At 46.4% G+C, this 27,789-nt stretch overlaps 1 protein-coding gene across 1 annotated transcript; it reads right to left on the minus strand.

Moving 5' to 3' along the window:
• Positions 1–19,252: 19,252 nt before the first annotated feature.
• FZD10 (frizzled class receptor 10) lies at positions 19,253–23,366 on the minus strand. Its single transcript, XM_028710145.2, has one exon. It carries the CDS (start codon positions 22,236–22,238, stop codon positions 20,475–20,477), a length of 1,764 nt encoding a protein of 587 aa, XP_028565978.2. The 5' UTR covers positions 22,239–23,366; the 3' UTR covers positions 19,253–20,474.
• Positions 23,367–27,789: the final 4,423 nt, after the last annotated feature.

Genomic DNA, 27,789 nt, shown 5'->3' on the forward strand with positions numbered 1-27,789 from the left:
AAAGCGAGGAATCTCATTTGATGTCAGGAGAAGCCACCAAGGAAACCTCAGTTCATCATCATCATCATAGATTTATACCCCGCCCATCCAGCTGGGTTTCCCCAGCCACTCTGAGTGGCTTCCAACAAAAGCTTAAAAATACATTAAAACATCGGTCATTAAAAGCTTCCCTAAACAGGGCTGCTTTCAGATGTCTTCTAAACATCAGATGATTGTTTATTTCTTTGACATCTGATGGAATAGCGTTCCACAGGGTGGGTGCCACTACCAAGAAGGCCCTCTGCCTGGTTCCCTGTAACATCACTTCTTGCAGTGAGGGAACCTCCAGAAGGCCCTTGGCACCGGACCTCAGTGTTTGGGTTGAACGATGGGGGTGGAGACGCTGCCCCATATGATAGACTGCCGGAACTGCAACTTGGGGAGCATATTATGAATTTGCAGGTCCTCCCCCCCACCCCGGACAGGGAGGGCCATATAAGGCTTTCTGTTTGAGACGGAACATTGCCTGAACCACAGTGGTCTCCTAGCTGTGACTCCCCACCTCCCCAAACTGTGTTTAATAAGCACATTACATTCAAAAGAGACCCCAACTGGACCGAAAAGACACCGTTGATGAGTGTTATAGGATGGTGGAAGACTTAGAAGCCTGCTGTTTAGGACTTGGCCTCTTCTCTCTCGGTATTGATTCTGGTTCACCCTCTCCTGTTCTCTTTGCCCATCAGCTCTCAACTTCCTTCTCCTCTCTCCACAGCAAAGTGTTGCTCCCAAGGCACAACAAGCAAGCAAGCAAGCCATAGCTGAGTCCTACAAAATGACTGGCAGCTCTCCCGATCCATTAGCCTCGACTACAAGAGCAACCTTTTTTTGCATGTCCATCCTTTAGGGAGCTCAGAACCCACCCACCCCAGGGAATCTCAGGTGGAGCTCTGCCCCTTTCCAATGGGGGCCCAGCTCTGACTCCTGGTTCAGCCTCTTAAGTTTGTTCCCCATCATTTGGTACAGCCCATGTCTCTCCTCAGCAGCTCATTCTGGACAACAAAAGGTCATGTGAGCAGAGGAGGGCCCTCAATGATGGTTTTCTTCCAAGCAGTGTGACCCCCTTCCCAAGAGCTAGTTTCCTCACCTGATCTCCAACGCTGGAAGTGATCCAAGTTTGAAGGAAAGTGCTTTGAGAAGAGGTCTGTGAAGCTGGTGGTCTTGTACTAAGGTTAAAGCTTGCTGGGAAATGATATATAATGAATTGAAAAATATGTTTAAAATAACATTTGTAAAAAAAACCCAAAAAAACCCCAGAAGCTTTCCTTTTGGGAATTATAGGGACTGAACTACCCAAACAGTATAGAAATTTATTCATTTTTGTGACTACAGTGGCAAGAATGTTACTTGCCCCAAAATGGAAAGAGGAACTCCCAGTGAAAGAAGAATGGATACAAAAACTTATGGAATATGCAGAAATGGCGAAACTTACTGGAAGAATTGGAAATCAAGATAGCAAAACTTTTTAGAAAAGAATGGAAATGGTTTATTGAATATTTACAAATAAACTCTTGACAGGTAAGAACATTGGCAGGAATACTATAGTAAACTGCAGTCTTATAAGAGTATATATTTAAAGCAGATGAATAAATGAGTAAATGAGGTTAATGTGGAATATGCAGAAAATATAGAAAGATAAATTTAAGGAACCGCAGAAAGAGGGAGAAGGAATTCGAGTTTTGAAATGTTAAAATGATTGTAAAATTATTGAAATGTATAAAACTGACCTGTCAAAGCTAGATGGCTTTCAGGCAAAATTTCTACGATCTCTGCTGCAGGTACCCAACTGTGTCCCCAACTCCATACTTCTGTTAGAAGCTGGTGAATGCCCAATTTCAACTAAAGCGTGGTGGGCTGCCCTAAAACATTGGCTCAGGATTTCGATCACACACAGTCTGTAGTCTGCTGGCAGTAGGAGTACAATATGGGCATGTCTTTAAGTTAACATCTTACATTAAAAACCTGACAGTACCAAATTATCGAAGGCTTTTCACCAAAGCCAGACTAAACGTCTTTCCTTCCGCAGTGTTGGATGGTTGAGAGGAGTTCCCTACCAGGACAGACTTTGCTCGTGTTCTCAAGACATCGATTCCATAAAACATATTTTGCTGCATTGTGCAAAATATGAGCAAGCCAGGGCTGAACTGATACTACCCTTGCTGGTACCTTTCCCGGGAAAATCAGAGGCTCACTATGTCAGGTTCCTATTGGAAGACTGGACAAACGCTAGAACATTAGCAGTGGCCAAGTTTTTATTGGTGGTTGCAAGAACCAATGATCCCTATATTCTGAACAAAATGCTTGTTTAACCTGGAGGTAGGCTGTATGAATTGTGTATTGCTTTGTAACGATTTGTTGGGTCTCTGGACCGTAATAAAGATTGATGATTATGATAAAACTGAAAATCATAAATAAAATAATAATAGGGAAGAGGGCTGTGAAGGGCAAGTGGAAGGTGGTGGGGAGGGTTCAGCCCCCCTCATGTACAGACATCCTTTTGATGTCAGATCACATCTCCACCACTATCAGCAGATCTGTGTCTGATCCATTCATCAACACAGTGCTTGGAATGAAATAGTTTGGTTCGATGAAGTTCATCGAACTAGATCGGAAATCTCAAAAACTGCACCTGAATGTAGTTCCCATAAATGCTGGGTGAGCTGAACGTGAACTAAGTTCGTTTTGGGGTAGAACTCTGAATGATTTCTAGTTCAAGTTCATTATGTAACATATTTTTTTTTAAAGTTCTTTAGACTCTTTCAGCCTTTAAGCCAAATGGTTATAATTTATTTTATTATTTTATTTTATTAAATTTAAACATCGCTTGATTTTTTTAATATTAAAAAAACCCAACAACCACAAAGTAGTTTACAAAAAAGATAAAGATGAAAAATTATCTGTAAGCGATAGCAATTTAAGATTTAATAAGCTGAAATGACAATAGACAAAAAAAAAGATTAAAACTTGCATCAAAATAATAATAATAATAATAATAATTATATTTGCATAAACTTTCTAGACATCTGGGTTTTGTTGTTGTTTAGTCGTTTAGTCGTGTCCGACTCTTCGTGACCGCATGGGCCAGAGCACGCCAGGCACTCCTGTCTTCCACTGCCCCCCGGAGTTTCGTCAAATTCATGTTGGTAGCTTCTATAACACTGTCCAACCATCTCGTCCTCTGTCGTCTCCTTCTCCTTGTGCCCTCAATCTTTCCCAACATCAGGGTCTTTTCCAGGGAGTCTTCTCTTCTCATGAGGTGGCCAAAGTATTGGAGCCTCAGCTTCAGGATCTGTCCTTCCAGTGAGCACTCAGGGCTGATTTCCTTACGAATGGATAGGTTTGATCTTCTTGCAGTCCATGGGACTCTCAAGAGTCTCCTCCAGCACCAGAATTCAAAAGCATCAATTCTTCGGCAATCAGCCTTCTTTATGGTCCAGCTTTCACTTCCATACATCACTACTGGGAAAACCATAGCTTTAACTATACGAACCTTTGTTAGCAAGGTGATGTCTCTGCTTTTTAAGATGCTGTCTAGGTTTGTCATTGCTTTTCTCCCAAGAAGCAGGCGTCTTTTAATTTCATGGTTGCTGTCACCATCTGCAGTGATCATGGAGCCCAAGAAAATAAAATCTCTTACTGCCTCCATTTCTTCCCCTTCTATTTGCCAGGAGGTGATGGGACCAGTGGCCATGATCTTCATTTTTTTGACATCTGGGTAGTCTTGTCTAAACAAAAATGTTTTTTGTGGGTGGCAAAAAGAGTACAGTGAAGGTGCCTGTTTGATCTCAATAGACAGGAAGTTCCAAAGTGTAGGTGCTGCCACACTAAAATATTTCTTGCAAATGTGGAACAGGTATTATGGCACCTGCTGGCTTTGCCAAACAATGCAGTCAAGTGACCATATATGGTAAGGCAATCTTGCAGGTAAACTGGTCCCAAGTTGGTAAGGGCTTTTTATACCAACAGTTTTGATGTTTTCTTAGTTGTCTTAGGTATATTTTGTGCTTCAGCCCAGCTGCTTGTAACATTCTGAATGCTGACTCTTTTTAAAAAAAAACAAAAAACTTGAACTGTGAACTAACATGAACTGAACTACCGTATTTTTCGCTCTATAACACGCACCTGACCATAACACGCACATCGTTTTTAGAGGAGGAAAACAAGGGAAAAAATATTCTGAATGAAACAGTGGACGTATCATTTTTGTGCTTCATGCTGTGGCCACAGACATGTGATCTGATGGTGAATTTGGGGTGACCCAATGCAAAAATCCTGAGAATCCCTGTGGATCCATGCTTTGTAACCACGTTTTTGCACCATTGCAGCCCCAGGCAACAGTGGGTGCGTGATTTTTTTGGGGGGGCAGGCTGTAGCCATGGACATGCTATGTGCTCTGATGGTGAATTTTGGCTGACCCAATGCAAAGATCCTGAGGATCCATGTGGACCCATACTTTTTAACCACTTTTTGCACCATTGCAGCCCCAGGCAACAGTGGGTGCATGATTTTTTTTGGGGGGGACAGGCTGTAGCCATGGACATGCTATGTGCTCTGATGGTGAATTTTGGCTGACCCAATGCAAAGATCCTGAGGATCCATGTGGATCCATGCTTTGTAACCACGTTTTTGCACCATTGCAGCCCCAGGCAACAGTGGGTGCATGATTTTTTTTTTTGGGGGGGGGGGGACAGGCTGTAGCCATGGACATGCTATGTGCTCTGATGGTGAATTTTGGCTGACCCAATGCAAAGATCCTGAGGATCCATGTGGATCCATGCTTTGTAACCACGTTTTTGCACCATTGCAGCCCCAGGCAACAATGGGTGTGTGATTTTGGGGGGGCAGGCTGTAGCCATGGACATGCTGTGTGCTCTGATGGTGAATTTGGGGTGACCCAATGCAAAGATCCTGAGGATCCATGTGGATCCATGCTTTGTAACCACATTTTAAGTGGGGAGGGAAGGAAAAACACAGAAGGCTAAGAATGCAGGAGAGGGCTATAACGTGAGGAAAGGAAGGCAAAAGTTTCCCCCCACCCACCCACACAAGCCAGCCAGCCTGCGCTCTCTCTCTCTCCCTCTCCCTCCCACCAGCATGACAGAAGAAAGCATTTTAACTGCATTAAGAACTATTTAGCAGCGAAACCTAAGCTTTGCCATCCCTTAAGAGGTACAGACACTGTAATCTTCCAGATCGCATGAATTTACAGGCAAAACACTGTTTAAGGATTTCATCCTTTTAAATGGAAGAAAGCATATTTGAATGCTGTGTGTCTCCAAAAACAAAAAGCAGGAAGTCAAATCAGAATTTTAAGCCGAACCTGTAATCTCTCTTCCCTTCACAAACATTGTTCCCTCCGGAGCAGGGAGAGGATAGAACGAGGGACGCTCTGCTCTCCCCTCTACTTGCCTGGAGGGGAGGGGCTTTCCCTGCTCTTTGTTCCGTTTGAGCAAACACAGTAACGAAACAGAGCAGGGTGGGCAGTAAGACCCTGAGGCAGAATGCAGGAAAGCCACCACTTCCTCTCTCACGGAGCTCCCTTCTCCCTGAAGCGCGGTTTGATTTTTGCCTCATTTTTCGGCTCCAGGGACCACACATTCGCTGCATAACACGCACAGACATTTCCCCTTCCTTTTTAGGAGAAAAAATCTGCGTGTTATAGAGCGAAAAATACGGTAATTCATTTTGCAAAGGAACAACCATGAACTTGAAATATTTATTTGGGGTACATGTTGAACTATTATAACTAGCCTCCTTTAGAGCTTTCCAAGTTGTGCATCCTGCCTAGTTGGGCCTGTATCTTCCTAGGGCTCAAGGACCAATCTTCTAGCTCATTGGTAGGGAAGGTCATTCTCACCCCACAAATCATGGAGGAATTGCCCAACGTGGGTCACACAGTTCATTTTTCTTGTTCTCTCCCTCCCACGGCAATGCAGCAGTTTGAGTCTTTGATGCGACCAGCCTGACTTGAAAGTTTCATGTCTCTCTTAATGATTTAGTGCCATGTTCAACCAGTTTGGGGTTGACTGTTCAGGCAGCATGGAAATCCTGAGATGGTATGAGGCTATTCCTGCCCTTCACACTGATGTCCCAGCCTTCGATCTCCTCCCATTCCAGTCCTCCAGTTTTCTGGGAGTAAAGTATTGATTTTTTTTTTAAAAAAATGAGTAAAGTATTGATGAGTTGCGTTTGCTAGCGCAGGCTCTTCCATCTTTGATCTGCAGTGTTGGCTGGCTTTGTTCACCTATGTCAGGCTTCCTCAATCTTAGCCCTCCAGATGTTTTTGGCCTACAACTCCCATGATCCCTAGCTAGCAGGACCAGCGGTCAGGGATAATGGGAACTGTAGTCGCAAAACATCTGGAGGTTGAGGAAGACTGATCTATGTGCAACTAAATGAGCTTCGTTGGCAAATGCAGGTTGACGGCAGACAAAATAAAATACAGAAAAGTCAGGCCACATTTGGACATGGGGCTAAACTAGCTTTCCTGGTACCCTCCAGATACTGGGGCTGATGGGACTTCTACTCCAAAACATCTGTAGGGGTGCCAGATGAAATGAGCTCTCCTTTATGAAACCAAATGCCACAATAACTGCACCCACCTAGGGAGTGGAGGGTGGTACATATGTGTGAATGGGGCATTCCTCCTACATCTCACTGTTACCCTTGTAGAACTCAGTAGGGAAAAGGATGGGGACAAAACTAGAATTATGCCCCATCTGCACTATACATTTAAAGCAGTGTCATACGACTTTTAAAAGACATGCAATAGCTCAGTTGGTAGAGCGGACATAGGCAAACTCGGCCCTCCAGCTGTTTTGGGACTACAACTCCCATGATCCTTAGTTAACAGGACCAGTGGTCAAGGATGATGGGAATTGTAGTCCCAAAACATCTGGAGGGCCGAGTTTGCCTAGGCCTGCTCTAAGCCCTACCTGGAGATGCCCAGGGTTGAATCTTGGCTCTTCTGCATGCAAGGCAAATGCAGCCCTTCCTCATAATGGAGTGCCACATTCCACACCTTTTATCCTTAAAGTGGTGTGATACTAGGGTTGCCATATGTCCGAATACTGCAATTATCAATAAAAAAGCTCAAAAAATAAAAAAGATCAACAGCTTTGCAAAAAAAAAAAAAAAAAAAAGCCTAGCCAGTACTCCATTCTGGTGTGTACTGTCCCCCAAAAAGTTCTAAATAAAGTAAGTTAATATGGCCCCTGAGCCCCAGATTCCTTTTTAAAAATATTTTATTTTATTATTTTATTTTTAATTGAACCCCGGATTCCTAACCCCTGCAATAGATCATAGAAGTCTGTTCCTAACCCCAAGACAAACATTTCATTTTTGACTTTGCAAAATATTCCTAAAGTGGTCTGCTATACTGTGGTGTTCTTTTAACCAAGAGACACTAGCTCATTCACTCTGGAACTTAATGAGGTCATGCGGCTTGCGATGTCAGCTAGGGAAAAACACAGTTTGGGGGTGGTAAAGAGCCAAAGCAGCATTGAGGGTCTCCTTCCCCTCTACTCTATCCATTGCCTAAAATCAACAACTAGACTAAGATGCCTCCAGATGAAGATATTGGGCCCTGTTGCTTTCAGAGCAGGTGCAACTAGACTGGGAAGGATATACTTAGGTGCCCCAAATTAGCTAATTGCACGTTCAAGCCAGTAATTAAGGATGCAATTACCTTCCTCCTCCTTTCCTCCTTGCAATTTCACACATGGTGCCGACTGGAGGGTACAACACGGTCTTCTTGCCTTTGAAAATGCAGTACACGTTGTACAGCTCTGCCGATGTTCTCTGTACCTTTGGGAGCAATGAAAAATGCAATGGCTTTTTCTGGGTGAATTTTCTCTCTCCTGCTGTTCTGCATGAACCCTTCCCCACTGCAAGAAACTAGGCCACCAGTAGGATCCTCTTTCGAGCTCCCAGAGTCGGCAAATATCTTCTTGTGGGGAGTTTAACTTCTTGGGCTGTATCAGGTTATAGCAGAATGTAGGGGAGAAGGTCCCTTCTCCGTCTTTAGAACACCACCACAACAAATGCTTATTCTGACACTTACTGTAAGAAAGAGTATAAAGGTAAAGGTAAAGGGACCCCTGACCATTAGGTCCCATCGTGGCTGACTCTGGGGTTGCGGCGCTCATCTCGCTCTATGGGCCAAGGGAGCCGGCGTACAGCTTCTGGGTCATGTGGCCAGCATGACTAAGCCGCTTCTGGCGAAATCAGAGCAGCGCACAGAAACGCCATTTACCTTCCCGCCAGAGTGGTACCTATTTATCTACTTGCACTTTGATGTGCTTTTGAACTGCTAGGTGGGCAGGAGCTGGGACTGAGCCATGGGAGCTCACCGCGTCGCGGGGATTCGAACTGCCAACCTTCGAATCGGCAAGCCCTAGGCTCAGTGGTTTACACCACAGCACCACCCGAGTCCCTCCGCTTTTCCTGTTGGGTGGTATGGAGTTGGGAGCCCAACAGCTTCTCATGAGGGCCCCAATTTGCCTGCCACAGGAGAGCCAAGACTGCCAGCTCATCTTCCTGCCCTTTCCATCACTCACAAATGTCAAAGCCAACTGTTGCCCTTGCTTTGATGATAGAGGTGATGGTGCAAAAATCCACCCCTCGTTTGATTAATCTGCTTGGCATGGCAAAACAACGGCCACGAGACACCCTAAACTCATTTTGGAGGAGCTCTCACTTGGTTTATTTCTCTCCTCCTTGGAGCACCCCACCTATTCATTAGGCTGCACACTTGTAATCTTAGCACAGCCGAAAGTGCCATGTCGCCGGGATGTTGCAGAGAACCGCAAAAATGAGTCTTTCTCATTATCTGCCGGCTTGAGCAAAGAGCATAAATAAAAAGCACAGGAAATGTGGAAAACGGTGCTGGTGAGATCCAAAACGCATACAAGCCAATGGAAATAATTCATAATTGCTCTTCAGCAGCCGGTCTGTCCTTGTGGCCTACATCTCTGCCTTTGTCTCCTTCCACACCCTGCCTGCCACGGTTGCTGTCACAGTCTGCCGGCTTAGACTTCCATCCTCCCTCACCTGCCTCAGGACTGGTGCCATCTTTCCACACTTACAGATGCTCCCCCTTCTCCTCCTTCTCCCTATGCCTTTCACAGTTGTCTAGCAGGGATCTGCTGCTTCAGTTTCCCAGCATGTAGTGCTCCCCTCCCAGAGTGAAAGGCAGTGTGGAGTAGTGGTTAGAGCACATGAGTGGTGGTTGGGGGGGGGATGGGACACTTTAGGGTTCAAAGGGAGGAAGCCCATGACATTTTGCTATCTGAAACAAAGGAACAGATGGCAACCCCTTTACACGTACCAAAGCTGGCCGGATGAACAGCTGAACTTTAGAGTGCCTCCATGCTGCCAGTATTTTGCAGAAGAGATTCAGGCATGTGCCAGGAATTTAGGTTTGCACAATTAAAGTGGATTGAAGCATTCCATGTGCAAAAAATCCACTTGTGTGTTTGTTTAATGCACTGAAAAAAATGTGGGATGAATGAATGATGATTAATTTGTAAAGGCCCTGGAAGCAAATCAGGATGAATGCTCAGTAATGGCCGGCATAGTCTAACATGAAGTACCAAACAAGGACCAAAGTGAATGATGAGCTGGGTTCCCAAACCAGCGTCAGGGCAGCAAGGACCGACTTCGCTAAGGGCTCTCCTACAACCACTTGCAAGAGAACAACCACCAATACACTTCTATGGTTAGCAGTGGTAGCTGTACCTATAGATCAAGGGTATGGAACCTTTGTCAGCCCAAGTTTCACCTTCCCTACATTCCAGTGGAAGTCAGGAAGTGATGCAAAAGTGGGCGTAGCAACAAATGTAAATCCTACAGTCAAAAGGAGGGTGCAAAGCACTGTTGGTGCAGGAGGGAGGGTTAGGGTTGCCTAACTCTGAGAGTATTTACAAAGCTATGTGTCTGTGATTTATTCTAGCCTAAGCATTTTTATGCTGAAAGTTTGTTTAAAGGTTGTTGGGGGAAGATGTAAAGCAAAGTTTTAATGTGCTTAGAGCAGTCATCCTTGTGCTAACTCTGCTACAAGAAAGTAAGAATCTCTCTTCCAAATCTCTCTCTCCAAAATGCCCATCAGTGGCTCTGGCTCCACCTACTGTTTAGGCCTTCCACCACACGAGTGGGCACCAGCAGGAATGGTTCAGGGCGTCTTGCCACTGTAGGCAAAATTCCCCTCCACTGCTCCTACTCTGCCCACACCACTGCAATCCCCAATGCCACCAGTCCCACCACCACAACTGCACCCTCATCTGCATCTGCACCCAGACTGCCATGGTGACACAGCAGCAAGGGCACAGCTTTAGTGGTGAGGGCAAGGGTGCTGTGGCAGCAACCACAGTGGTGCGGGTGAAGCCGCAGCAGGGCTGGCAGAGGCGCAACAGTGCTGGCAGCGGAGCAGCAACGGGTGTGGGACAGGAGTTGGATCTGTTGCCTGAGGCACATTGCTTTGCCTTGCCTCATGGATGCACCAGCCTTGAGCATCCCAAGTAAGCAGGGACAGGACTGCTCCACAAATCTGTTAGTTTTTAAGGTGCCCCTATACTCTTTCTTGTCCACATGGCCCGGAAAAACTGTCTGCAGACAAACATCAGCTCCCTCGGCCAGTAAAGCGAGATGAGCGCCGCAGCCCCAGAGGCGTTCATGACTGGACTTAACTGTCAGGGGTCCTTTAACTTTTTTGAGGAAAAGCGGGACATTCCAGGATCCAATCAGAAACCGGGATATAGCTTCTGTAAATCCAGGACTGTCCCTGGAAAATAGGGACACTGAGAGGGCCTATTAAAAGATCATGGCTTCCCCCAAAGAATTCTGGGAAGTGTAGTTTGTCAAGGGTGCTGAGAGTTGTTAGGCGACACCTATTCCCCTGACAGAGCTACAGTTCAGAGTTCCCTGGGAAGAGGAATTGATTGTTAGACTGCTCTGTGAACTGTAGCTCTTTGAGGGGCATAAGGATATCCTAACGCCTCTGCAATGTCGTGGGACAATTAAAGTCATGTAACAGTGCTTTGGGAACATTGGTGGTGCTGTGGGTTAAACCACAGAGCCTAGGACTTGCCGATCAGAAGGTTGGTGGTTCGAATCCCCGCAATGGTGTGAGCTCCCGTTCTTTGGTCCCTGCTCTTGCCAACCTAGCAGTTCGAAAGCATGTCAAAGTGCAAGTAGATAAATAGGTACCGCTCCGGAGGGAAGGTAAACGGCGTTTCTGTGCACTGCTCTGGTTCTCCAGAAGCGGCTTAGTCATGCTGGCCACATGACCCGGAAGCTGTACGCCGGCTCCCTCGGCCAATAAAGCAAGATGAGCACCGCAACCCCAGAGTCAGTAATGACTGGACCTAATGGTCAGGGGTCCCTTTACCTTTACCTTTACCAGTGCTTTAAATGCAGAGTGCAGATGGGGCCACATTGTGCAAGCACACCAGTAATTTCTGAAATGGTGTACTGTAAGCTATCAAATAAATATAAATTATTACTTTGGCTTGATTGAAAGGCTTGGTAGGAAACTTATAAATGACGATTCCCTTGTGCCCCAAGTACTCATCTGCAGAGGAGGCTGCCTGTCGCATCTCTGGGAGATTTGCTCCTTGCTGCCTTTCAAACAGCCTCCAGTGGGGTGGGAAAATTTGGAATGTGCTTGCTTTGATTGCAGCTGGATCATTCAGTCCTTTTCAGTGTTTGCACTGAGCAAAGAAGGCTGCCATGGTGTTTGTCTCTGCATGAGTCCCTGCTGCAGACTAATCTTCCCGTTTTAGATTTATTTCTCTTCAGATGAAAGAACGAAGCATTGCTATTTATTTTAATTTAGGGGTGGGGTGGGGGAGAGTGTGCTTCAGTAGCCTAAGTTTTGGAAAGACTGGGATACACTCCACACAAAACAAGGCCCACCCTGCCTCTCCCCCCCCTTTCTCCTCTCCCCGTTTGTATATATTTTTTCCTTTGAGGAGGGAGCCCTGATCTTCCAGTTCCGTGGCCTCTTTCCTCTCCAGCCGACAACAGAAGGGATTGTGCATTTCAAAAGGCATCGCCTTGTTCCCAAAATCTAAGGATCTTTTTGTCATGCAAATGAAATTAACTCAGGCCCCTTGTTGGGTCTGTTTCTTTTCCTTTTCCCAGGTTACAAGTTTACCTCTCCTGTGTGGAGAGTTAAAATCAGAATGTGAATGTCTGGAGAAAGCCTTTGCTTCAGGGAGCAGCATTCTTATCTGAAGGAGGTTGCATTTCCAACATGCAATTGTTAAGGAAAAGAGAACTGAGAGCCCGCTATAAACCCCCAGCACTCAAGAGCAGCCATTTTTGCAAGGAAACAAGGCACTCGAGCAAAACTGGAGACTGCCCCTTTCAAAGTTATAAAGGAACAAGACGGCAACGATAGCTCTTATTCTTCCACAGAGTAAATCTGTAGCCTCAGTTTCCAGAATCCTTTGCAGCATTGCTGTTGACATTGCTCAGGGGGTGACTGTGTCAGTAGCAGGGGTGCAAACTTGAATAAAATATTGGGGGGAGCAGTTAACACTCACCCCACATAATTGATTACATGATGTGGTGCAAACACACCATTTTAATGGTAATGCTCATCAAATGGAGTTGGGGGGCGCTAGCTCCCTCAAATATTTTATAGCCCCCCCCCCGAGGGACCTCAGCCCTAGGAGTTGGCTTCTATGGTCAGAAGGTTCAGGGCTTCTGTTCATAAACTATGCTAAAATCTAGTCACAAACATTCTGTCACACCTTAATGTGACCAACAAAGAGAATTCAGGATGAAGCTTTGCAGATAGGAATGGACTCGAGTCTCAATGGCTGCTGCATCAATGGAGAGGAAATAGATTTAGATCTACATCGCTAGATCTCCCCCACCCTTGCAAATTCATGATTGCCCATCACTGCCCCACCACCGGAGCAAAGCCAAGCCCTACAATTCTTGTCCCTCCAGAATATTTTTATTGTGCTTTCAAAATGATTTGCAATCAGGATGTCAATAATGATGATGATGATAATAATAATAATAATTTTATTATTTATACCCCACCCATCTTGACTGGGTTTCCCCAGCCACTCTGGGCAGATTACAGCATATCAACATGACCCTGCTTTCCATACTGTTAGCACCTGCAACTGGTAACATTTGGGTTGAACAAGGTAAGTGTTAGGTGGGTTTGTAGCTGGTTGACTGACCGAACCCAAAGAGTACTCACTAATGGTTCCTCATCATCCTGGGAAAAAGTGACAAGTGGGGTGCCACAGGGTTCTGTCCTGGGCCCATTGTTGCTCAGCATCTTTGATTTAGATGAGGGTTAAACCACAGAGCCTAGGACTTGCCGATCAGAAGGTCGGCGGTTCGAATCCCTGCGACGGGGTGAGCTCCCGTTGCTCGGTCCCTGCTCCTGCCAACCTAGCAGTTCGAAAGCACGTCAAAGTGCAAGTAGATAAATAGGTACCACTCCGGCAGGAAGGTAAACGGTGTTTCCGTGCGCTGCCCTGGTTTGCCAGAAGCAGCTTAGTCATGCTGGCCACATGACCCAGAAGCTGTACACCAGCTCCCTCAGCCAATAAAGCGAGATGAGCGCCACAACCCCAGAGTCAGTCACGACTGGACCTAATGGTCAGGGGTCCCTTTATCTTTACCTTACATCCAATTTGCAGATGACACCAAACTGGGAAAACAGAATCAGGGTTCAAAGTAATGGTTGTATAGTTACTTAACTGCTTGGCTGAGGGGTCGCATAATTCTATACCCACAAACATTTCTGAAATAGGGATGCCCTACCATACCCTCCAGCATTTCGTCGATGAAAATTGGGATGTCCTAAGAAAAAGTGGGACGTTTTGGGATCAGATCAAAAGCTGGGGTGGTTTCTGTAAATCATGGACTGTCCCTGGAAAATAGGGGCACTTGGAGGGTGTGCTGTTTACTTGGAGGTAAACCCCAATGGTTTTAAAGGGACTTGGCGGAATACAGACATCAACCCCATTGATTTCAATGTGTCTTCCTCCCCGGAAGATGTACTTAGGATTGCAGTTGGACAGTGTGATTCTAGTCTAAGCATCTGTTTACTTGCAGGCAAACCCCTCTGGGTTCATAGAGAAGTTACTCTGTAGTTGTTGTTTTTTTAATGCTTTATTAATCATTTTTCATATATATACAATATGTAGTTATCTTCATTTCAGCCAGTCCATTAAGGATATCTATGTTCACAAAGAAAATTACATATAATTTCAACTAGATGTTTTCTACACAAACATAAGACCTCCAATTCTTTCCATGTTTCCCTTTGTAATAAACATATAACTTTAATTTGTCATTATTATTTGTAGAAATTCTCTTTTCTTTTTTGATGTCATTTTCCTTTATAGATATTATTTACAGAAATCATTCAAACGCAACTACCATGCTTATATTACAACTATTTTTCAAGTAGTTCTTGAAGTTATCCCATTCTAGAATGAACTCCTGTCTGGGTTTGTCTCTGATTCTTTCGGAAAGAGAGGCTAATTCTGCATGTTCTGTAAGTTTGAGTAACCATTCATCTCTAGTAGGAAGTTTGTCATTTTTCCAATATGACACAATAAGCACCCTTGCGGCCACGGTTGTGCACAGAAAAAAAATTCTTAAGCTCTTGGGGATATCTGTACCTGTAATACTCAAAAGAAACGTTTCTGGTTTTTTAAGGAAAATTTACCATTAGTATTATTTTTAGTTCTGAGTAGATGTCATTCCAGAACTCTTTGACCTTCCGGCAGGTCCACCATATGTGAAACATGGGGTCTCCTGTTACTCTGTAGTTAGTGTGTTCAGGATTGAAGCTGTTACCTGATAAAGTGGCTTTTATCAGGAAACTTTCAGTGGTGTGTGTGTTTATGTGACCCTGCAATCACCATCTGAGGCCCTTTTTTGTGTTCCTCCTCCACTTGAGGTCCACAGGGTAGCAACATGAGAGTGGGCCTTTTCTGTGGTGGCTCCACATTTATGCAATGCTCTTCCTAGAGAGATTCGCTTGGTGCCTTCACTGCATATCTTTAGGTGCCAGACAAAGACATTCCTCTTTCTCCCAGGCCTTTGGCCTTGAACTCTCTGCCGCCTTTCAGAAGTTGATTGTATGTTTCTAATGCATTTCTCTTTCCTCTTAGTTTTAATGTATCTGTGTGGGTTTTATTGCCTGTTTGTTTGGTTATAAGTTGCTTTGGGTTGCTCTGGAGACCTGACAAATTTAATAAATGAAAATAACGAATAAATAAACCTATTTATTGAGCTTTCATCTTGATTTGTTTGTAGGGAGGGTGTTTTGCCATCTGTGGTACTTGAGGGTCGATTCCAAAAGATCCTGCCTGAGAAATGTCTTTGCCCCTGTGGAGATGGTAGCATTGAAACAGTGGCACATGTCCTCCTGTCTTGCACTCTCTACAAAGACCTGAGGAACAAGATCATCACCCCACTCGTACTAAGCATCCCAGGGCGCTCAACCACAGCCACAATGTCCTTTCTTCTATCGGATCAAAATGAGCAGATAACAGCAAAGGTTGCTAGGTTCATAGCAGGGGCAATCAGAATAAGGGCCACTAACTGACTGCTGATTCAGGACTTTAAATTGTGCTCTTATATCAAATTTCCCTTTCTGCGTATACTGTAATGTTTTATTGTTGCTATGGCCATTGGCTAATGCGAATAAAGTTTTTATCTATCTATCTTTCAGGGAGGTCTGACAATGTTGTGTCAAGCAAGTTTTATCCCACTGTATATCTCTGTTACTTTCCTGGTCATTTGGGGAAGCGGGTTTGTTGCACAAGAGCACCAAATCAACCATCAGAAAACAGGTAATGTGCTTGACAAAGGTTGCCAGCTTCTCACCTCCTCCCCTGGACATGGCTCTTGTGCCTTTAACAGAGGCGCAGCAGGCGGAAGCTTCCCCCTGTTGCCTCCATGCTAGGAGTTTAGCTGCTGAATTTCTGCCTGTCACGTCCTTGTTCAAGGAGTCCCCGCCAGACAAAGCAGCAACAGTTGGTGACCCTCAAGCCAACCCATCACACCAAGTGTAGTGTAAACACATGCTTTCCAAGCTTTGATCAGCAAGGGCCTAATCCTGCAGGGTTAATGCATGCAAAGTTCCCAGCTACATGCAATCCCCACATAAACTCACTCCAGGATTACAAAAGGAGGGCAAAATTTGCATTTTAAAAGCAACGTGTAGAACAAAAGACTAACACATGGCTGGGAGAACACAGTGGCAGGGAAGATACTTCTTCTTTTCCCCTGACAGAGAGGTCAATGTTCTCTTGTGGATTAAAAAAAAAGTGGACAGCAAAAGCAAAACAAATCCCAAACAGTCTACAAATACTAAGCAGAAATGGGCTATTGACAAGCTGGAAAGTGTGCAGAGAAGGGCAACGGAGATGATCAAGGGTCTGGAAACCTAGCTTTTGAGGAATGGTTGAGGGAGCTGGGTATGCTTAGCCTGGGGAGGAGGAGATGGAGAGGAGATAGGATAGCCATTATCAAATATATAAAAGGTGGTCACGTGAAAGATGGAGCAAGTTTCCTTTCTCCTGCTCCAGAGGGTAGAACCCGAACCAATGGCTTCAAGTTACAGGAAAGATGTCTACTCAACATCAGGAAGAACTTGCTGGTGGTAAGAGGTGTTTGATAGTGGAATGGACTCCCAGGAGAGGTGGTGGACTCTCCTTCCTCGGAGGCTTTTAAGCAGAGCTGGGATGGCCATCTGTCATGGATGCTTTAGCTGAGTTTCCTGCATTGCAGGGGGTTGGACTAGATGGTCTTTGGGGTCCTTTCCAACTCTACAATTCTCTGATTCCATGATTCTGGTACAGGGAAACAGAACCATGTGGCCCTTCTGATGCTCTTCGAGTCAAGCTCCCATCAGCCCCAGCCAGCAGTAGTCCAACAACATCTGGAAGGCCCCAGGTTCTCCATCCTTGTGCCAGAACAGTGATGGCCAAACTTGGGCTTCCAGATGTTTTTAGACTACAACTCCCATCATCCTTAGCTAACAGGACCAGTGGTCAGAGATGATGGGAATTGTAGCCCCAAAACAGCTGTTTGGCCATCACTGTGCTAGAATGAAAGAGACTCTAGAAAAATAGCTCAGGAATGTCAGATTCTGCATTGTGCCACATTACACTGTTGGCCCATATAGTTTACCCAGGGTTTGAGGCAGGAGTCTTTCACAGCCCTACCTGGAGATGCTAAGGATCCAATGTGAATCCAGTTACAGGGATCAGGTAGGAGGGACCCTGGAGAGCTGCTGCCAATCAGAGTAGATCTGGGATAGAGAACCCTCTTTACAGCACAAGGGCCAGATTCCCTTCTGGACAACTTTCTGAGGGCCACGTGAAGGTTGTGGGCAGTGCCAGAGGAATAAGTGGGTGGTGCAGCAAACGTAAGTTTTAACCTTTCTGCAACAGGCCAATTTTTACATCCATTCACACAACCTCCTCTCTGTCCTCCATCCAGACAAGCAAGAGGCATTGTCAGAGTTCAAGGACACCTTCCAGCCAGGCCAAAGGACTCAGAGGAGACATAAGTTTATTTATCTTATTATTGCATCGATGTTCCACCTGGTTCCTCAAAGGAGCTCCAGGTGGCATACATGGTTCTCCTCCTCATTTTATCCCCACAACAAATCTGTGAGGCAGGTACGTCTGAGAGGCAGCGACTGGCCCAAGGTCACCCAGTTCTTCCCCTTAAATAGCAACATCTAAGCCTTTGTCCATCCAGTTCAGTACTGTATAAACACGGACTGGCAAGGGCTTTCCAGGGTTTCAGATAGGAGGCACTCCTATCTGAACACGGACTGGCAAGGGCTTTCCAGGGTTTCAGATAGGAGGCACTCCTATCCTATCTGCCTGCAGAATTGGCCAGGAATGGAGCCAGGCACCTTCTGCATGCGAAACAGTTGCTCTGCCATTGAGCTCCCAGAGTTTTTGTTAGGTAGGCTTGTTGCTGCGTCACATCTGGGGTACTTTAGAGACTTGGCATGTCATACATTTGCACAAATGCAGATTTATCCACACTGTCGGAGGATGGTAGGAGCTGTAGTTCGAGTACCTCAAGCGGGCCAAAGTTCCCCACATCTGCTTAAGAAAGTTAGTCAAACTGAAGATGGTGTGCATTTTTTTTTTCAGAACTAGAAATGGGAACACAGCACTTAAAACTTAGAAGAGCTGAAAATGCAAACAAGATTTTCTCTTTCTGATTCCAGAGGGTGAGGAGAAAGAAGAGAGAGCTGCTCTTATCTTTTTGCCCCACCTGAAGAACTTTTCAGACACATTTTATTTATTAGAGTTTGGGGCCAATATATTTGCATGGCAGTAGAACCACTGATGGCATGTTAGAGGTCAGTCTGCAAATGAGCACTGGGACCCAGATGTTTGGGGTGGAAGTATGAGAAAGGTCATAGCTCCATCACAAAGAATCTGCTCTTGTTAATTCCTGGCAGCCCCAGGAAGGGCTGAGAGAGACTCCTACCTGAAGCCCTGGAGAGCCCTGCCAGTCCATGTGAACCATGTTGAGCAAGACAGATTAATATTCCAACTCAACATAAGGAAGCTTCCCATGTTCCTAAGATGCAGATCAGTGGCTTGAGGTGTCCCCAAGATTCACCTGTGGCTGAACACTGAAGGGCAAGATGGGTAGGAATGGAGATGTTTGCACAATGGTGGTCAGTCTTTGCATTTAGAAACCTCTGGCAAGCTTCTGATAGTCCCCACCCAGAACTCAGTTTGGAAACCACGGCTTTAATCACCACATTAGGGATAGCCAATGTGGAGCACGCCAGGTGTTGGTGAACCACAATTCCCATCATCATCCCTGGCCATGGGCCACTCAGGCTGGGGCTGATAGGAGCTATAGTCTACCAACATCTGGAGGGTACCATCTCTGCATTTAGAATCGCCTCCATTCCCAAATCCTTGAGGACTTACAACCAGAATGGATAATTAGTCCCTTCACATAACCTAGTTCCTTACAGACCCTAGCAACGCATGTCTTGGGGAAGGAGCAAGAGGAGGAAAGAATTTGGTGTTTGGGAAATAAAATGTTTCCCTCGCCTTGAATGAGATAAATTAACATGGTCACTTTGAAGCATCTCTTCACATTAAATAGTGTTCGCAACCCCCCCCCCACGAACCTCTTTTATTTGCTGCAAAACCCCATCAATACAGAATGCTAAGGACACACATTATCATCAAACTAAAGGCCACATTTTATTATTATTATTTAATAAAATAACAGGGCATAAAAAATAATTGTATATTACAAATATATATATAATATATACATACACTTTCTCCACCTCTCTCTCCGATACACGCGCACACACCACAAATAAGTTTATGCCTCTCATATGCAACAAAGAGACAAAATAAAAAATAATCCAGTGCTTCTTGATCTATTCAGCATCCAAATTTGTTTAACAATAGAAAGAGTCAATAAGCCCTTCTGGATCCTTTGCAATTGATACCCTCCCCACTTTTTCTTTTTCCACAAATCAGTCCAAACGTGTCTGATTTCCATTAAAAAGCCACAAAAAAGTAACACTAAAGGGTTTCTAAGGACTAGACCCCTTCCTTCTTTTGTTTAGAGATCGCTTTTGTTGCCTTTATGTACAGCAAAATACTTGTTTCTCCTTTCATGTCCTGGCAAGGATTTTGTGTGTGTGGCAGTGGGGGTGGGGGTGGGGGTAGGAACCTGTATTGCACATAATTTTTTACTAAGTTTGGGTCAGACAGAGGACTTTTTAAAGCAACTGAGCAGGGGTGAGCTTTTCGCATTGAACCTGTTTTTAGAAACTCCATGCCTAGTAGGTGGGATGAGAAGCGTTTGGTAAAAGGATTTCTTAAAAGTTAGAACAGAAGTTGTTTTCAAAAGACAATGTGCCGATTGAACAAAAGCTACTCTCAAAGGGCTGGTTACCTAAAAGGAGACAATTCTCCTTCAAGCTCTTAAAAAACCCCCCAAAAAACAAAAAAACATTCTAACTCTACCTGGTTAGAAATCTAAACGCAAACGAATTTTCAGTATACATACAAATCATTACACATGGCTTTTAACTCAGGAGGGCTGAAAAAAAACCAAACCATTAAAAACAAATTAGTTTTCTTTTTAAATAAGGGGCCGTCAGTTTTCCTTGCACTAAAAACTTTTCCCCAAGTATGTTCACCCTTGTTTTATCCCCCATATCTTGACTTTAAACATTTCAGTTTTACCCCTTCACTGGCTATTTTGTTCTGACAATAGCACTGTTAAAAAGAAATTTTTTATTCATTATTATTGTTAATTTTTAGTTCCGAGCACTATTGTGAGTGCATGTGAGTCTTTCAAAATAGGGTCACTCCATGGCTGTTCTTTTTTTAAATTACTACTACTACTACTACTACTACTACTACTATTATACATTCTGCTCACACACAGGTAGGAGGTTGCAAAGCCGACTCGTATTTTGCATGGTGGGCTTTGGGCAAGTGCTGGGGCTTCTTGTAAAGTCCGCTACTTGCAATCACGCTGGCTGGTTTTCTCCGAGTCCTCTTCTTTAGCCTCCGGCTGCAAACGCTTTGCCAGGACTGGAAGGTCTTGGAGGTCCAGATCCACATGCCGCTGGTAATCCCCACAACCAGCAACATGAAGACTTTGACCATGAAAATCTCCACCACTGGGATAGAGTGGCTCATCGAGCAGTCCAGGTGTTTGGTCTGGTTGTTCACCTTGCACTTCTGTTGCATGGCCAAGACCTTCCAGTAATCCATGTTCAGCCTCTCATAAAAATAGCAAGCAATGACACAAGTAGCTGGCACTGTATACAAGACCGAGAAGACCCCGATCCTGACCATGAGTTTCTCCAGCTTGTCCGTGTTTTCCCCACCAGTTTTCATCACCCTCCTGATGTGGAACAGAGCTACAAAGCCAGAGAGGATGAAGGAAGTGCCTATGATTAGGTAGCAAGCCAGAGGGACCAGCACAAATCCGGTCAAGGCATTCACATCCATGCTCCCCACATAGCATAAGCCTGTCAGCTCATCCCCAGCCACCCTCCGCATCACCAAGATCATGATAGTCTTCACGGCCGGGATGGCCCAGGCCGCCAAGTGGAAGTAGCTACTGTTGGCTTCAATGGCCTCGTGGCCCCATTTCTTCCCAGCAGCCAGGAACCAAGTCAATGTCAAGATCACCCACCACAAGGAGCTGGCCATGCCAAAGTAATAGAGCACAAGGAAGACAAGAGTGCACCCTGTGCTCTCCAAGCCCTCCTGGATGACGTAGAGCTGCCCACTGTCGCGGTCGCAGGCAATGCTCTCGGCACCAGAGAAGAGGCGGATGATGTACCCCACCGAGTAGACGCAGTAGCACATGGACAAGAAGATGATGGGCCTTTCGGGATACTTGAAGCGCTGGGGGTCTATCAAGAAGGTGAGGACGGTGAAAGCGCTGGAGAAGAAGCAGAGGATGGACCAGACAGCGATCCAGATGACGGCAAACTGCTTGTCATGGCGGCTCCAGTAGACGTCGACCCCGGCGGTGCAGAGCGGGGCGCAGGAAGCGCTCTTCTCCACGTGGTGGAACTTGCCGGAGTTCTCGCAAGTGGCCCTCCCCAGGCCGTCCTTGTGCTGCTGCTGCAGGTCGTGGCTGGCGCTCTGGGGCCTCTGGGGCCGGAACATGGGGGGCAGGATGCTGGAGCCCCTGGGGGGCTCCTCGGAGCCGTTGTTGGGTGCTTCCATGCATAGGTAGTTGGGGTCGTTCTTGTTGGGCAGCTTGCTGCAGTCCAGGGAGTCGGGCCACTTGAAGGTGAACTGTTCCATTATGGGCGAGCACTTGAAGCGGGCCTGTTCACACATCACCCGGCAAGCGGGGATGGGCGTGGAGACCTGTTCCGTGCACATGGGGGCGTAGAGGGAGCAGAGGAAGAACTTGAGGTGCCCGTGGCAGCCGTACTCCACTAGGGGGGCAAACTCGTGGAGCTGAATGGCTGCTTCGCGCTGGTCCTCGTGCCCCATCAGGTTGGGCATCCGAGTCATGTTGTAGCCGATGTCCTTGCACATGGGGATCTCGATGGCCTGGCACCTCCCGTCCCCGGCCCGGTCGATGTCGATGGAGCTGATGCCGAAGCAGGAGCAGACCAGGTGCAAGATAATGCCCAGAGTCCGACGGGAGTTCCTCCGCGCTGCGCCCATGCTGGCCGACGCTGCGCCACGACCCACCGCGCTCCTGGCTCCCGCGTCTCGGAAAATGCCTGGAAGAAGGCTACTTCTGTTGGCGGCGGCGGCGGCTGGTGTCAAACCAGCTCTTCCGAAGCCCCTTCCCCGGCCACCGTCGCTCCCAACTTTCGCCAGGAGGCCCCCCAGAAGGGGACAGGCCCGATCCACTCGACGTGGGGCAGCAGCATAGCAGCCCCTTCTCACCCTCCCACCCCAAAAGAAAGCGAAATAGCGCCTTTCAACTCCGGTTAAGAGCTTCGCATCCGAACAGCGGAGGTCTTCCGGCCAAAGTCCATCCTGGTCAGTTTCCGAACTCCACAGGGCAAAAGGGGTGGCGGCGCCGGGGAGAAGGAAAGACCCGGGAGAGAAGGACCCTCTCGGCGTTTCAGCCCTCCCCACCCCCTCCGCAACCAAACTTACTGCACCAAGGAGAGAGAGCTTAAGTTGCGGGGGCTTGCCGTTTCTTTTTAAGTCCTTGCAAGGGGTCTCTTGGCGACAGGCGCTCTTTCCTCCATCTCCTCCGACCACGATCGCAGGAACGGTGGGTGTCCCCTTGCTTGCAAAGTTCCTTGTTCAAACGGAAAGGGAAAAAGGGGGAAATCCCAGCGATCACTGCACCTCCAGCGCACACATGTCCCCAAAGCGGCGTGGAAGCTCCTTTTTCTCCTCGGTCTGTAGCTTCTTCTTCCTCTCTCTCTCTCCGATTTGTGCCTCGGACGATCCCACCTCTCCACACTTTTCGCTCGCTCGCTCGCTCCCCTCCCTCCTTCCCCCAGGAGGCGGGCTTTGCGCGCCGACGAGAGGCGGGGAGGAGGCAGATCCGATTGCAACGAGAAGGCGAGCTCTGAAGCGCCGTGGCGAGGAGAGCTTGTCGGCGGGGGTTGGCGGGGGGAGCGCACCGAATCTCCTTCCGCAATACACGCGCACCGTCCCTGCGTCGGATATTTTTCCCTCTTCCACCCAAAGCGAGAGGTCGGCGGGGCGCAGAGATGCGTGCGTAAAAGCGCTCTCTCTCTCCCTTTCTCAGAAGGCTAACTCCTGGGGTTTGCAGCAGCTGTGTTTGGAGGAGGCGTTTACAGCCCAGGATACTCTCTCTCTCTCTCTCTCTCTCACGCGCGCGCACACACCACACACACACAGCCTAGGATCCGCCTTCCCTGCGACACTCACTTTGCATGAGAAAAGGTGAAACTGACACGGTGATTACTTTCCAATCATTCGGAACGCCTTTCAAAAGAAAAGCGGGGTGCGCGGGGGGAGAACCGCTGGAAAGACCCTGGAGGTCCTCCCTCGATCAGTGCCGACGTTTTTAAAGTTTCTTTTTCGTCTCTCTTAAACATCTCCCCCACCATCGATCTCTCGAAACTTTTCATACTCTCTCTGCCTCTCCTCCCCGCCTAGTCGTCTGTTCCTCCTCATTTGTTGTAACAAACAAGTTTCTGGTTGGGGTTTTTAAAGTTGCTTTTGAAACCTCAGAGTCATATTTTGTTGTTCGACGGAGTTCGAAAGGGGGTGCATGGTTCTCTCGCGCACCCTTTTATCCATACAACATTCTTTTGAGGTAGGGCAGGCTGAGAGGTAGTGACTGGCCAACAGGCTTCCGGGGATTTTCCTGGCTGAGTGGGCAATTCTTCTCTCGAACACCTATGCCACCTCTAAAAGATGCTGCTCTCTTAACTTTTCTTAATTTTTAAAACCGATTGGGGAGGAAATCCAACTTCTTTTGGTAAATGCAGAAGGCAAGCTTTGGGACGGCACACAATTGTTCCTTGAGGTTATTATCGTTTTATTTTTATTCTTTTACAAATGGGACCTGGTTGCTGTGTGGGGCGCTCACGGCCAGCCAGGCCCCTTTTCAGGCTACTCCATTCCAGCCTGCCGGGTTTTCATCCTCTCTCCCAGCCTTCTGTAGCCACTGAACATACTCAGTCCACATCTGGGGGTATTCCCCCCCCATCAATTGCTCCCCCTCCCCCTTTGTACTTCTGCAAACTTTGTAATCCCCACTCCCACAGTTCTATGTGTGGTACTGCTTTGGCTACATAAGGATGTAGAGTTTGCTATATTCTATTATTATCTTGTTAATCTAATTAGGGATAGAGTGCTATCAGTGGGTAGGGCACTTTGAAGAAGGTCTGTGCCCCAAGGAGAATACAGTCTAAAATCTGACACAGGGGAGATCACAGTGGGGAGTGAAGCATGGTGAGGCATACAAGGGAAAAACAAAAAGGGTCTATTTCCTGTATTGGGCCAATGGCCCATCTAGTCCAGAACTCACAGGTGCCAACCTGAAGCCTCTGGGAAGCCCGTAAGCAGGACATGGGCACAAAAGCACTCTCTGTGCTTATCGGCTTAGTGTGGTTCCAGGTCCTTAGGCTTTGTTTCAGTGCGACATGAGGATGGTTTGTGTGAAATGAACAAAATCAATGATTTTCTCCATAATTACCACCTGAGAAGGCTACTGGAGTATAGGAGAGACTATCAGGCAGGAAGCCTCTAGTTCAAATATCATCAGACAGAAACTCACTTTGTGGACTGAGGCAAGCCAATCTCTCTCTCTTGGCCTCAGTATTCCCATTCTGCAATATGGGGTCAATATTACTGGCCTTTTTTGCAGGGGGGTTCTAAGGATTTTAAAAAGAGATTACACACACACACATTTGATGTCCCCTTTCAGGGCAAAACTCCTCCCCCCCAAGTGACTCACATGCAGAAATAAAGCATAAAATGGAAGCAGTCTATTCCCAATAAAACAGAAGCTATTAAAGCATCTGTTTAAAAACCATTTCACAGACTGGTACAGCATTCAATACAAAACCAAATTTAACAATTTGGAAGAGGCAATTTTAGAACCAGCTGCTGTATATAAAAAAAAATTAAGCACAACCTCTCTGCTAAACTTAGGTCAAAATTAATGGCTTTTCAAGTCCTGTTTAAAAAACAGAATGAAGCTGAAACATATATCACAAGTATGAGGCTATCACTGCAAAGGCCCTGTCACTAGTGCCCTGCTCTTGATCAATCACTGTTTCTGTTTTGTCTTTTGAAGAGATTTTGTAGATGACCTTGAAAAAAATCTTGATGTAATATCACAATTAATAGCATATTAAAAGCAACCACTCCATACCTGAGAAGACTGAGTTACAAAAACAAGGCAGTAGATATAACATGCACAACCTTTTTCCAGTGCCTACAACGACCATATAAGGGAGGTCACAATTATTATTCCCATATTGCAGATGAGAATGTTGAAGCTGGGTGCAAGTAGCTCAGGGAGTTCTCTATCCTAGTGAAGATGAAATCCAAAGCAGTCACTTCTTAACTACAAAGTTGTATCAGGTGAGTCCCAGTGTCGAGGCTAGAAACCAATAGCACATGCAACTTTAGGGATATGGGGCACAGTCTGATTTCCTAATAAGTTCTGAAGTGAGAGGTGCTGCCTGAGTGAGTAGGAAATGTACTCTGGGCATCCTCAACCTTGTTTTACATTCCAGGGCTTAACCCTGCCACTGTAAAACGGGTCCAGTCGTTGCAAACCTTGCCTGAAATGAAGCACTTCTAATAATGGACTTGCTTTCCAAAATATGAGATGCTTGGGGTTAATTCTGGATCAAAATCACACCCTTGCCAAAGGACTGAAGCATTTCCATCTGCCTGTGCCTCAGATAAGTTTGAATGTGTTGCTTGCAAATTGGTTAAAGGGGGAAAACCACTTCATACATTCACAAGAAACTCCTATCTGTTCTCACTATTTCAGATGCTCTGAAAACAGGTTTTGAAACAAGCTCTACTGCTAAGCCCAGCATGTGTTAAATTAAGCCCCTCTTAGAATTCTGATATTTTGGGGTGGGGGTGGAGGGAAGGCGAGGAGAAGGATGATCTTGAAGAGAGGTGGGGGTGGTTGCTCAAAAGGGGATTGAGTTGGGCGCATTTTATTGCCAGGGCCATAAATGTCTGGCTGAGAAGCTTGTAAAAATCCAGTTGGCCGGGAGTCTTCAGCCCCATCTGTTTACAAAATGTAAGCTTTGATTGTGAGCTGAGAGCCAAAAGCATCTTTCATACAGAGACCAAAAGTCAGAAACAGAACCACACGAGGCTTATGGGACTTTAAGTTAAATCCCCTAAAATATCATGCGGCAAAGTGGAAAATTCCCTCCCAGTAAGCTGTAAGGTAAAGGAGGGTTGGTTTTCTCCACCCTGGAAGAGATTTAGGCTGCAATTCTAGGGATACTGACCTGGGAATGAGCCCCATTGAACTCATTGCCAGTTACATCTGAGTAAAGATGCATAAGATTGCAGTGCAAATGTATTTTCCTCTGCATGTTACCTGGGAGTGTTACTGCTGCCCCAATTGCTTGAGACTAACAGTGCAAGGGGCGCGGGTGGTGCTGTGGGTTAAGCCACAGAGCCTAGGACTTGCCGATCAGAAGGTTGGCGGTTCGAATCCCCATGACGGGGTGAGCTCCTGTTGCTCGGTCCCTGCTCCTGCCAACTTAGCAGTTCGAAAGCACGTCAAAGTGCAAGTAGATAAATAGGTACTGCTCCGGCGGGAAGGTAAATGGTGTTTCCATGTGCTACTCTGGTTTGCCAGAAGTGGCTTAGTCATGCTGGCCACGTGACCTGGAAGCTGTACGCCGGCTCCCTCGGCCAATAAAGCGAGATGAGCGCCGCAACCCCAGAGGCGGCCACGACTGGTTAGGGGTCCCTTTACCTTTAACAGTGCAATCCTGTGCATGTCTACACAGACGTAAAGCCCACTGAGCTCAACTGGGAACCTAGGGTTGCATCATTAGAGTGTGACTGTGACAGCAAACCCCACAATGACTGGAGGCTTCAGCACAAATTCAGATTGCCATGGGGGGGGGGGTTGTGTGTGTACTACACTAACATTTCTTGCTGCAAAAACATCACACATAGATGTCACGCACAAATCTTCAAACGGTGTAGCGTGACAGGTTAGGAGGTCTTTTTTAGGCCTGGTGGGTGAGTTATAATTCTCTAATGCAGATCAGGAGCAAGGAATCTTTTTTCTATCTGAGGGCCACATTCCCTTCAGAGGAACTTTCTGGTGGTGGTGGGAGCACAAGCCAGTGGTGGGCGGGGCCAGAGTCAAAAAATGGGCAGAGCAATCAATTGCTCATATACCCCTTTCTAGCCTCCCTCTGGGTACGCATGATCAGAATTCAAGGACATAGAGTCCAGGGGTCAGCAAACTTTTCCAGCAGGGGCTGGTCCACTGTCCCTCAAACCTTGTGGGGGACCGGACTATATTTTGGAAAATAAAATAAAAAAATGAACGAATTTCTATGCCCCCCCCCCCAATAACCCAGAGATGCATTTTAAATAAAAGCACATATTCTACTTGTGTAAAAACACCAGGCAGGCCCCACAAATAACCCAGAGATGCATTTTAAATAAAAGGACACATTCTGCTCATGTAAAAACACGCTGATTCCCAGACCATCCATGGGCCGGATTTAGAAGGCAATTGGACCGGATCCAGCCCCCGGCCTTAGTTTGCCTACCG

Source organism: Podarcis muralis, chromosome 16 (genome assembly GCF_964188315.1).
Source record: "Podarcis muralis chromosome 16, rPodMur119.hap1.1, whole genome shotgun sequence".
Classification (NCBI taxonomy): domain Eukaryota; kingdom Metazoa; phylum Chordata; class Lepidosauria; order Squamata; family Lacertidae; genus Podarcis; species Podarcis muralis.